Source organism: Cibotium barometz, chromosome 1 (assembly GCF_041138505.1).
Source record: "Cibotium barometz isolate CiBa-2024 chromosome 1, ASM4113850v1, whole genome shotgun sequence".
NCBI lineage: Eukaryota > Viridiplantae > Streptophyta > Polypodiopsida > Cyatheales > Cibotiaceae > Cibotium > Cibotium barometz.
The window spans coordinates 56388911-56401379 of NC_141046.1; the positions used below are offsets into that span (position 1 = coordinate 56388911).

A 12469-nucleotide genomic window follows, 5' to 3' on the forward strand; every position below is an offset into this window, starting at 1 on the left:
TTGAAGGCTTCAAATTTCAGCACTGCACCCGAGTCATCGAATGTTCTCGGAAAAGCGAGAAGCCTATAAGGTATCTAAGGTTGCATTGCTAGCTTAGCATTAATTAATTAATGCTTTCGAAAAAAAACGTTGAGGGGACTTATATTGGGATTATGAATTAAACTTCCTCAAAAGCCAAAGGGAACTCTTCCAACATAGTATTCTTCTCTATATTATCTAAAAGAAGAGTTTCACAAAGCTACCACACGTGGCAAGAATTCGGAGGTTCGGGAAGGTTTGGGTAGCATTTGATTTGGAAGCTCAAAAGACTTGGGAAGCAAGTTTCTTTAAAAAATTGCATTATTCTAAGCTTTCCAAATACACACACACACATATATATATATTGGTCCCAAAAAAAATTAAAATCGCATTATTATATGTTCCCATTGGAAGGCACGACTATCTATTTTTGCAAATTATAAACATACTAAATTTGCTTTTTTGAAAGGTTGCTGCTTCTATCAGCAGCCCATCTCTGCTGTTTTTGTACAGAAGTTTCGCCCAGTAGCAACAAATCTTTAACCAATCAGGAAGATTATACTCTAATCTGCCTGCAGATTAAGCCATAATATATATTTCCTCTCGCACATTGGAACCCTAATCCACTCGCAGATCAAACCCTAGGAGCGGCAGCAAGGCGAAGAGATAGAATCAGCTATGGCGTTCAAGCAGAGGCTACACGAGGCATTCAAAGGGGCAGTCGAGAGAATGACACCGCCCAGAACAGTGTCTGCTTACAAGGAGAAGGGCGTATTGACCCCAGATGAATTTGTTCTCGCAGGAGATAACCTGGTGGGCAAATGCCCCACATGGTCCTGGTATGTCTGAAGGTCTTTAGAAATTTTGATCAGATTTTTGTTCATTTTTAGTCTTTTTCATTGCAATTTGTTCTTTAAAAAGACCCTCCATTGCATCCGCCTCCCCCCTTCAGAGTTCTGAATATAATTTACACATAATATTTAAAATTGTATCAAGTATTGGATTTTTACCATTTAGTCAAAACAGTAAATCCCTATTATTGTTTCTAACAAAAAAAATTCTTCTTGTAGGGAGGCTGGTGATCCCAACAAGCGTAAGGCATATCTACCACCTGAAAAGCAGTACTTGATCACCAGAAACGGTAAGGTCTCTTTTGCAATTTTTTGTTTTTTTGGACTATATTCTATTCAACATCCCGCCCAGCGGCTGCAGCCAGTGGGGTTTGAACTCAGGCACATTCTAACCTCATACCAACACAGCTGTGGACAATCTCTTTTGCACACTTCAGCATTATGTACAGAAATCTTTACCATAGGTGCAAAGTCTGATCTTTAATTGCAATGCAGCTTGTTTTGCTTTGAGAAACGGTATGATGCCACCTCATATGATTCAAAGTTTGGGGAGTTTTGCAGTTCCTTGCCTACGCAGAGCGTCATCTATAGAAGAGGACTACGAGGCGGCAGGAGGCGAGGTTTTACTCGAGAATGATGATGACAATGGTTGGTTGGCAACCCATGGCAAACCAAGTAGGTTTGCTTTATCCTGCTTCTTATGCTTGCTTCTTGCACAGAGCGTTTTGAATTTAATGGATAAGATACAAGCATAGGAAGGACAACATGTCCTCTCCAATCTGTCACCTCTTAACCCATTCTGATCTTTTATTTATCATGAGTCTACACATGTCGTAAGGTCCTTGAGATAACGAGAATTATTTACAAGCTCTTTTAAAGGCCACCAATGTCGCAGTTTATTCTCTTGTGAACTTTTTTTGCTCATTGTCATTTCCCCCCCCCCCTCAGCCTTTGCATATTATTCTAATTAAGGGGTTGTGTGTGTGTGTTTGTGTGTGTACGTGCACCTGCATGCGTATATGGGTGTGGGTGCACACATGAATCCGTATGTACGTCGTATGTAAATGTATGCACGTATGTATGATATGCATTATATTATGTATATAATCAAGGCACTGTTGTGGCTTGTTATGAAAAGAGTAATCAAACTTCTCTAAAGCATCCTAGCTATTATAAAATCTCAATGTCTACAGCTCGTTTAATGGTCAAGGTTTCGGGCCATCTTCCCGTTTAGAAACTTAATTATGTTTTTCTTTTTGGGCGATTCAGGTGATCAAAAAGAGGACGAAAGTGCACCATTAATGGTAGGGGCAAGTGATCTGCAGGGTAGTATTCATGTCGTAACAGATGACAACAGGGATGACGATGATGATGCCATTCCGGACATGTCAGATTTCATTGAGAACGACGATGTAAGTGTATTCCAACTTCTTTTGTAGAGTACTGTGCGCTTTGGGTTGGTAAATGTGGCAAATGTGGCCTGATAGCCACTTGGCCCAAGTGCCCGCCAACACAAAGGTTAAATTTTAATGGGAGCTCGCTCTTTGAGGTTATGCTGGACAGGCTACATTAGAGCCGTCTTATCTCATGGCTCAGGAACCTGACGAGGATAACATTCTCCGAACACGAACCTATGATGTCAGCATAACGTAAGTAATAGCAGCAGTCATCTACTTGTTAAACATGATGGTTTTGCCTCATGTGCATTATGATCTCACAATGTATTCTTGTTTGCAGGTATGATAAATATTATCAAACTCCTCGTGTTTGGTTGACTGGATATGATGAGGTAAATAATTTTTATGGTTTATTTATGTTGCTTGTATTGTTCACCTTCACGTTAACCTTTTCAAGCATGGGTAGCAAAACTTGGGATCTCCTGGCTGAAACATCGGTTTTGGGGTCCCTAGGCCCGAAACTCTTTCAGGCTGCTTCAGTGTTCCAAAATTGCATGTTTCATGTGTTTTGTCGTCACCCCCCACCCCCTGCCATTCCACCGTAGGGACTCCCCCAGTCACCTTTCCGCCGACACCACCTCCACTGCATTTGCTTCTCGGCTTTCTGTTTTGCCGACCCACCCTTCACCCTTTCTGCCGGCTCCACCTCTAGGTCCTTCATTCCATCCCCACCACAATCCACGACTGCATCTTCCATTTCACCCACCACCCCCTTCCCCACCCAACCCCACTGCCACACTACCTACCCCCACCTGTGAGCCTTTGTCATCTCCACCCTCTACCACCTTGCTTACAACATTCAGCTCGTCCATGGCCTCTGAACTGTGTGCAAGTCCTTGTCTTGTTCACCCCCCCTCTCTCACTATCTCCATTCAGCCCGCCTCCCTTCCTTCCTCCTCAAGATCCTCATCTCGTGGTCGTTGTTGGAGTGCATCTCTGTTCGTTAATGCCAGTCCCAACCCACTATCTGTCATGTGCATGCACATGGACATGCTTAATCCCTAATTTGCAGCAGATAAACACTTGATTAAGGCACAAGCCAAGCTCAGATAATTGCAGCAGAAGCTTGATTAAGGCACAAGCCAAGCTCACTAACGAAAGGGGTCTGCATTTGAGACAAGGTAGGTGCCGCTTGTCTTAGCGGTGTCAATGATCATTGTACGTTGGTAGCCAGTTGGGGCTGCCCTAATGGAGCACTCCGAGGGATGAAGTTCATCCAAGGGGTGGAGCCAAGGGTGCTAGGATCAGTTTCAAGAAGAAGGATTCATGTTTGTGTTCAGGGACATGGTAAGAAGACAAGGGGACAAAGTGGAACAGATGCACAGATCTCTACATCAGATTTGGAGTGGATTCAGAGACATAAGGCAAGGTTTTCAATAAAAAGGTTGCTAGGAAGGGAAGGATGACAAGTATTGGAGACCATATGTGAAGACAGGGGATGTTGACAGTCATCCAAGGTCAAAGGTTGGAATCCCGTCATCAAGTTTAGCATAAGGGAATGTCATGTGCATGCACATGGACATACTTAATCATATGCTAATCCTTGATTTGTAGCATATAAAGATTTGATTAAGGCAAAAATCATGAGGTCGTGCGTGAGCTGCGTGTCTCCCTTCGCTTTGCGTCGTTGCCGGTGCCCGCTCCTCCCCTCCCCCGCATCTCCTTTGCCTGCGCCTCCGCCCTTGCAAGCCTCTGTTCTGTTGCGCTGCCTCCTCCCGTTTTCTGCCTTTAGCCCCTTAGCACCCGCTCCCCCCCTGTTGTTCGATCTGCTTGCGCTCCCTCCTCTGCACCGTCTCCCCCTGTTTTTCCCTTAGCTTGTGCCTCCTTTCTCTCCTTTCGTCAGTGCCCCCCCTCCTCCCCTCTTCAACGCCCCTTCGCTCTCTAGTTGCCTCTCCCCCCCGCCTGAGCCCTGCACCCTTCCGCCTCCTTGTGTTTTCTCGTCTCCTCAGTATTTCGAAGGTTTCGTTTCGTCTGTTTTGGACGAAATGCAAGGGTTCCAACTTATATACATATTAACTTGAACACTTCTTATAGACATACACCAAATCAACTTGAATATAGAAGAGAGACAACATGTTTAAAACAGTTTCTTAAGCTCGAATTTAATTCAAGTCATTATTAGAAGCATGAAATCAAAGAGCCTAGATTCATTATTCAAGTAAGAGTCAAGACTCAAGACAAAGACTGTATCTATGATGTCAAATCACATGATAGTCTCAAAGTTCACTGATTAAAATCTCAATGTTAATAGTCAAATACAAAAACCCAAGATCTCAAAATGAGTAGCTACCAGCTAGTAGGTGCTAGCATCATGCATGGAAAATCAGAAATCCTAAACCACTCGCGAGTCGCTACTATGAGCTCTCGCCATCACTATTTGCATCTAAATTATAATCATGGGAGGAGTCCTCTATCTCTCCCACCCTTGCCACCATCTCCTCGGAAGAAACACTAGTATGACCACTAGTGGCAAGAGTCACGGCCACGGCCACCTTGTTGTATGTATGTGCGTGGAGTGTCATTTACTCCACTCAAGGGTGCATTGTCTGCAGCAATCAAGGGTGCACTAGTGGATACTCGTGCAACTGTCTTTGATTGTGCACGTGTGACGCGTCGAAAGTGTCTCTCATCCTGTCGAAGAAAATCATAGGCCATGTCCTCGTTCGTACGCCTCTAGATAAATGATGTTAATCTGCTCCCCTCGCTCAAGGCCAAGCTCTAGCTTCCTAAGAACTTCAGGATCGACTTCCTTCATCTTTCACTGTACATATCCCCTCCATCATCACGGGCAGTGGTGTCTAAACCTTTAAGTTGCCCAGGAGGCGAAGGTTGGTATTTACATACGCCAACCTATCAAGCTGAGATGTGCTCACTTGTAACAAATTTAAATCGTTAACTAGTTGATGTGATATAACCACATATGAAGTCCAAAATTATGATTAAAATTTATTTTTACCTATTTCTTTTTTTGGTATGTATATAGGCATATATACTCCATATGTGCTCAGCCGCTCCACTAGTACACTCTTGAGAGAGAACTCGAAGAGCCAATGCTTGCAAAGTGGGAGTGAGACGTCTATTTATTTTCCACCATGATACAACGAACCTCCGTTTCTCCGGCCCAGTGTTGCCAGGCGTTTCTGAAATTGCGGGTATGAAACGGGTTTCATATGTTTTGAAATGTTTCATAAAAGGTAAGAAATGGGTATAAAAAGGTTTCATACAAAATAAAAAAATGTATATTTTTAACTTGAAATATACAAAAGATAAAACTGTTGACATAACTTATAAGAGACCACATTGAATTCATTTCAATAAAAGCAAAATACATGTAAGATATGCGGATATCACAAATCACGTGGGTGATGGCTAAACAGAAATCAAAAGGATCACCACGTGGGTGATGAGTCATGACTCAATCCAAGATCAAAATAAATAACATGTCCAAAGTTTAAACTAAATAACATGTCCAAATAAAATGATGCTGGCAGCTAGCTGCTAGTTGCTATCTGTATCCTCATCCTCATCCTCATCCTCATCCTCATCCTCATCTGCATCCTCATGCTCATCCTCATCTGCATCTTCTACCTCTGCAGCCTCACTCTCAGGGTCACTGCCGTTAGCCAAGTTCTCAAATGCCTCATCCTCTAGAGGTGCAGGTGCACCACTAGTACTAGCCTCTCGAGAAGATCGTGTAGTGCGAGCCGGAGCCATGATCTTCTCATAGAGCATAGAATAGATGTCTCTCTCCACTTGAGGAATGTCCGGAATCTCCTTGCACTTCATGATATCAATCTAATCTTGATTCACTTGGCGAGGCTCAATGAGATGACTCTTTTGCTCTAGCAATTGGAGATTGCAATGACAAAAAACAAGCCTCTCCAATTGTGCTGTGGAGAGTCTGTCTCTCTTTTTTGTGTGAAAAAGAGCCCATGTACTCCAGTTCCTCTCATAAGGCCTTGAACTGTAATCCTAGGGGAGAACTGTCAATGCAATCCGTCTCTACATTGCACAAAAAAGAATGTTAAGTTAGAGTCAAAAAGAGAGTAGCATTTGAATGTAGATTTTGAAAGAATAGGAGACAAAGATACAAGATTCAAGAATCAAGAACCTTACCAAGTTGGGTGTCCCAATATGGTATTTCTCCCACCAAGACACTGGCTCCAACTGTGTCTCCCTGAGCAATGTAGTAGCTTGCCTAAACATATGGCTACCGTTGCGGTAAATGAGAAGCTCATTCTCGAGCTTTCTCATAAGCTGTATATCACCCCCCAGTCCCACCAACTTGGTAATGTACTCGGTCCATCTTGACTTTGGTAGCCTCAGAGGAGTGTCTTCCGTAGTCAACCCTTGATCCGTTTACCGAGTGGTCATATGTTGGGGTCCTGACCTCATGTATCATGGGGTGCGTTGAGCATAGGACCTGCCAGGTCCTTTGGAGATTGGCTTGCACACAGGTAGCTACCCTTGGAGGTTCAGGAGAGAGGCCTGGCAGGGATCCGGGGTAGAGACAAGCTCAGCATGTGACTAGGCGTGTTTACTAGGCATGATTCACTTTTTCTATTGGTCCCCATGGAAGATTAGAGAGATCCGAGTCCCCCTTGGAGGATTTCGGTGGTTGCACCTTACAAAGGGCGAGGGTGATTGGATTTTAGGCACATGAGTGGCACATAGATCCCTTGTCGGCCAAGGTGGCCAGGGAGAGACTCTGGCGGCTATGGATTTGGGAGAGTCGACCTCTCACGTGCCTCCAGTGGGACACAGGAAAGTGGACTTGGTGTGATCTTGTTGATCGGGAGGAGACCTTGGATGCCCCCTTCTTTGCATACACAACGCGGCTAGGCCGTAGGATTCAGATGCAAGAGAGCAGTACATTGGTAGTCACAGGGCCTCTCCCAGCGTTTTCTTAGATTTTTGGAAGAGGCTCTGGGACAGTTTTCGGCCTAGAAAGATCACCCTCTTTCTTTGGCTGATGGCACACAGGAGCTTGGTGGTTGGCACATGGTTGGCCATTGGAGGTGAACGCGGCTTGCTCAAGGTGCGCGCAGCCACCCTGAGGAGTCGCAGCGACATTGTCTTTGGGATTGCTCGAAGGCTCAACAAGTTTGGCAGCGGATTCTCCGCATCTTTACGATGGATAGAACCTCGACCCATAGCATTACATGGGGCATTGTCGCTTGGGCCACAGAGGCTCAAGTTGTCAGGGCTTATGAGGAGGATGGTGGGGGGCTCGCCCTTCAAGTCTCTCACCTTCGCATTTCGGCAGTACCAATCACAGTCCCATCTGACGACTGGAGACCAGGCTTATGGTAGAGATGGGAGATTATTTGATCCCACCTTTTGATTATTTGATCCCTGCCTTGTACATGGAGGTGAGTTTGTATCTAGCCCTCCGTGGTTGTATTTAGCCCTTCATGGCTGTTTTTCATTAACTAATAGAAGGATTTTTCATTAACTAATAGAAGGATCTTTTTCCTGAAAAAAAAAAGATTTGATTAAGGCACAAGCTAGACTCAGATACTTGTAGCAGAAGCCCGATTTGATCAGGACCTTGTCGGCCAAGTGTAGGAGGTCATGTCCTAGTCGGCAGCATATGTGTGATCTATTGGTGCATTGAAGCTGGCCAACAGCAGTCGGCCAGTTGGTCAAGGGTCACAAGAGCCTATTAAAGGCATTTGTCTTGTTCAGCATAGATTATCCCTTTGTCACGTGCACACCCATTAGGTGTACATGGCATCATCAGGCATTTAATCGGGATATTCATCCAGGCATATATCAGTATGAGCATCATATGGGGGTGTTTTCTCACCAACATCAGCACATGAGTCATTAAGAGCATTTAGGGCATTTATTACTTCAGGTCAGGGCCTGTTATGACCAGCCGACAGGTTATTTACAGTAGCCGACAGCAATATCTGGAGCATTTATGAGTCGTGGAAGAAATATATAGGCAGCCGACTGCTGTATACTGGCCGACCTGTAGTAGAGCTTCATATATAAAGCAACGCATCATTTCAGCATAGACCATCTGGATCTCTTCAGCGTTTTCCTTCCTAGGAGCAAAGGGAGATACAGTTCAGCATATAGTCAGCATCTTCTCTTCAGCGTTTCCTTCTTAGGAGACGAGGGAAGCCAGCATATTCAGCGTTTGAGTGGATGAAGGGGCATCTGACATCAGCGTTCCAGCCCATCATCGCATTCAGTCCAGCATCTACATCAGTAGCCAGCATATTCAGCCATCTTCCCAACTCCTACATAGAGGGATACTAGCATACAAGTGGTGGAACTCAGCATTGGAGTCAGGACAGCCATCCTTCATCATCCTTCAGCATGTTTCCCTCTCTTCCAGGGGTAGACATCATCTAGGACAACATAGATCCATTTGGATCTCATTGTAACCGCATTCATCATCTAATATAGCTGCATTGCATTGCATTGACACATATTTGTCTATCTCTTAAACATCATTAAGTGCAGCTTAGTTAGACTAAGGTTGTGTTTACGACGGTCAAAGACCTCAGATGTCACACCCTCTACCCTATGGAGATTGGTTAGTCGATGGACTTTTGGGGTTGCCAAGGCAGCCAGATTGATGTACCTTTTTGTGCTATATGAATATACTGAATACACAGCCATCTCTCTCTCTCTTTCTCTCTCACCATTGGTCGTATGTGCCCTTGTGTTGCATTCTACCGATGTTAATACCTCTGTGTGTGTGTGTGTGTGTGTGTATTCTATGTCTATGTTGATTGTTCTTGCGTCAAGAGTTCCTATGCAGTGCTTAGGGCTGAAAGAAGACTCCCAAAGCTTCCGCATGTGACACTATTGGACATCCTTCCCTTCACTCGGCTTCCTGATACTCTGCATCTTCCTCAGCCAGCTTGTGCTCGACGCTTGGTCTGGGCATATCAAGATGCACTCCGAGTACTTCATGAAGTACTTCTTGCTGCTTGCCCAGGAATGGCGATGCTTGCAGCGAGCTCATGATGAGGCAGTTTCCACTGGCGAGCAACATCATGCCACCTCCCTCATTGCCCTCCTACTAGTAATCATCCAAGCAAGTTCTTCTGAGAGTCACCTGCAACAAGAGGTCACCACATTGCAGGAACAACTCCCCTAGGTGCATACCATTGAGATCACTCTTCACCAAGAGATTACTGAGTTGCAGACTGAGCTCAGAGCATCACGGAACCGCCTTTTTTCCCTTGAGGCCAATGTTCCCATCCTCCGTGACCAGTTCAATGCCATCTCACACACTCTTTAATGTGCTCTTGGCGGCCTCTTCACCCTTCCATCCCCCTCGCCAGGCGCCACTGTGAGTGGCAGTACCACCTCCCAGAGATTCTCCTTTGGTGAGCATTCCAGTTCTGGCGCGCCCCATTCTTATAGGGCTCTAGTGCAGTCATCTGCATCTCATTCCTACAGTCTGTAGTTTTGTTTTTTGGGACAATCTTCATCATCCTTGTTCATACTATTATTATATATCCAGATTTCTTTTTCATGTTCGGTATTATTTCTTTTTACAATGTTTGGTATTATTTCTTTTTACATTATGTACCTCATTATTACCTCAGGTGACCTGTGTGGCCTCTCCTCTCTCCTTGACAACCCTTCTCAGTTGCATTCACTGAGAAGCATTCTCCTGTTGGAAAGGTCTCTGCGAGGAGCTTACGATGTGAGCTTATTTTCAACTTGTCTTCAAGTCGGCTTTTGTTTCTATAAACAAGATTGATGACTTCCTGAAGCTGTTCAAAGTGGAGATTCACAAATTTATTTCTTCACGTTTGGTGCAATCACTCAGGCCACCCATGGAGGCAAGTGACCACTGCTATGTGGTTAGACTTGCCGGGGGAGCAAATGCGCAAGTGAGGGATTAAACGGGCCTAGGATGAAAGTCCAGATTGACGACTATTGGGAGGCTTTGGACTTCTACATCATGAACCTTGATAGGGTAGATGTGATCTTAGGAATGTCTTCTGACCTTTAGAATCGGATGCACATGTAACTCTTCTCAAAAAAACAGAGCTATGAGCTATATGTAATATGAGGTGATGTCCCGTGGCATTTAGAGTCGGATGTACATGAAACTCAGGTTCTCGAACGATGAGCATGCGAAGGCTCTTCTGGCTCTTTCTCGCTGGCCTGGAAATGTTGGGTGAGGATGGGCTGCTGGTGTCCCTCTTACATTGACATTGGAACCTTATGAAGGCCGGTTTTGGGACGGCCTTCAGAGCGAGGTCATGTCCATAAGCTCCCTTCCAGAGTGCTTCACCGAGGGCCTCATCAACCTGATTCCCAAAGAAAGGGGCGATCAACCGGAGCTTCGACAGCGGCGGAATGTCACCTTGCCAGGTGCACCTACAAAATCTTGCTAGATCATCATTGCAACCCTGAGCCAGCCGTAGTCCCTACAGGAGCCCGAGGCTAGACCGACTCCATGCATGGACTCCATGTGGTGTTCCATACCTGCAGAATCCATGATCAAGGTGTAAGGCTTGAACCAGACCAGGTCTTGACTACACGGTTCTCTATTCACATGGGGACTGCCTTAGCTGCACTTACATAGATGCTAGGGGAGGGTGTCATTAACATTACTCGGTTACTGAATTTTCTTCAACCACTTACATTAGGGCCATAAATTGGCATTAGTCTAACTGAAGTCTTGTCTCATATCTTGTTTTGCAGTCTCGAATGCCGTTACCTGCAGAACTTATTTTGGAAGATGTTAGCCAAGATCACGCTCACAAGACAGTATGTTGCATGCAATCAGGATAGGATCGATTCTGGGGACAAGTCTTGTGCCCTTAGACCATGTATTATCAATTTTTGTTATCCTTCAACCATGTATTGATGGGATCTGTTCTCTTATTTGTAGGTCACTATAGAGGATCATCCGCACATGGCAGGCAAGCATGCTTCTGTCCATCCCTGCAGGCATGGTGCCGTAATGAAAAAAATAATTGATGTACTGTTGAGCCGTGGAGTCCAGCCAGAAGTTGATAAGTATGGTATTATGATAAATAACTTACCGCTTTTACATTTGCCTAATTATTACAGAAAAGTTGACTGGTCACGTTGATATTTTGTCAGGTATCTCTTTTTGTTCTTGAAGTTTGTGGCGTCAGTTATTCCGACTATTGAATACGACTACACGATGGATTTTGACCTTGGGTCATAAGTACAGATGTGTTTTGGTGCATGACACAAAGGCTTCGATTGCCTAGATGCAACATGAGCTTTGTAATCCAGCAATCAAATGCCAGTTTATGTATATTGAATAGTGATTTGGAATTCCCTTGCCATGCTTCAAGTGCTCACAGTATGGAATTTGTACATAATTCTTTTCAAATTGAAATTGGGCTGTTGGCTTGTACAAAATACTTCTCAAATTTGAATTTGGGCTCTCTCTCTCTCTCTCTCTCTCTCTCTCTCACACACACACACACACACACACACACACACACACACACGTGCATGGCATCTGCAGGAGAATCATCATCGTAATGATCCACATGGAGCTTGGCAAGATGTAGCTGAATGCCTTCTTGGGTACGTTGCTTTGGTCACACTAGTCCATAATTAGATAATTTCTCATTATCCTTTATGGCCTCCACAGGCAAGGCTACCTGCTTGGATGCTAAAGCTTTCACCTATACTATGAAATGCACCTAACAATACTCTTAAAGTAAGGTCTCTTCAAAGTAGGTGTCAATGATGGACATTGTAGTATGTAAAAACAGAACTAGAATGACTGCTGCTCTCTCCAAATCGTTGTAACACCTATCAGATGCCTAGTAGCAGCTTTTTGCCTTGACAAAGACCTTAACAACTAACCGTGTAAGAAGAAAGTCATCTTCCCAAGGTACTTGCATAGAGTCCTTAACACTTCATGGTGATCTTCCATCCAAATGTGTTTTACTAGTTTTGAGTAGCATGTCATGCAACTATAGGCCTTCCATAAGGGCTCTCGTCATTTTGGGGATATGCAGGTGGTAATGTATCCATGGTATAGTTACTAAATATCTTACTATAAATATCATGGCATGTTGTTGCTCCCTTTGTTGTATTTCTTCCTAACCTTCTTGTAAATCTTTTGTAGATGGCTTTGTGTGTGTGCGCGCGCGCGTGCGTGTCTCTCTCTCT

The 12469-nt window shown here is 44.5% G+C and overlaps 1 protein-coding gene across 7 annotated transcripts; it reads left to right on the forward strand.

Moving 5' to 3' along the window:
- The first annotated feature begins 472 nt into the window (after positions 1–472).
- On the forward strand, positions 473–11736 carry ATG3 (autophagy 3 (APG3)). Of its 7 annotated transcripts, none has more exons than XM_086803784.1 (9): positions 473–857; positions 1089–1159; positions 1431–1544; positions 2139–2281; positions 2433–2518; positions 2607–2658; positions 11012–11077; positions 11202–11232; positions 11417–11736. In XM_086803784.1, exons 1-9 carry the CDS (start codon positions 697–699, stop codon positions 11434–11436), a joined length of 744 nt encoding a protein of 247 aa, XP_086659910.1. In that variant the 5' UTR covers positions 473–696; the 3' UTR covers positions 11437–11736. The 7 variants fall into 7 exon arrangements, with proteins under 7 accessions (XP_086659910.1, XP_086659924.1, XP_086659894.1 ...); XM_086803798.1 differs by having other exon boundaries at positions 475–857; positions 11202–11329; positions 11417–11730; XM_086803768.1 differs by having other exon boundaries at positions 562–857; positions 1365–1544; positions 11202–11334.
- Positions 11737–12469: the final 733 nt, after the last annotated feature.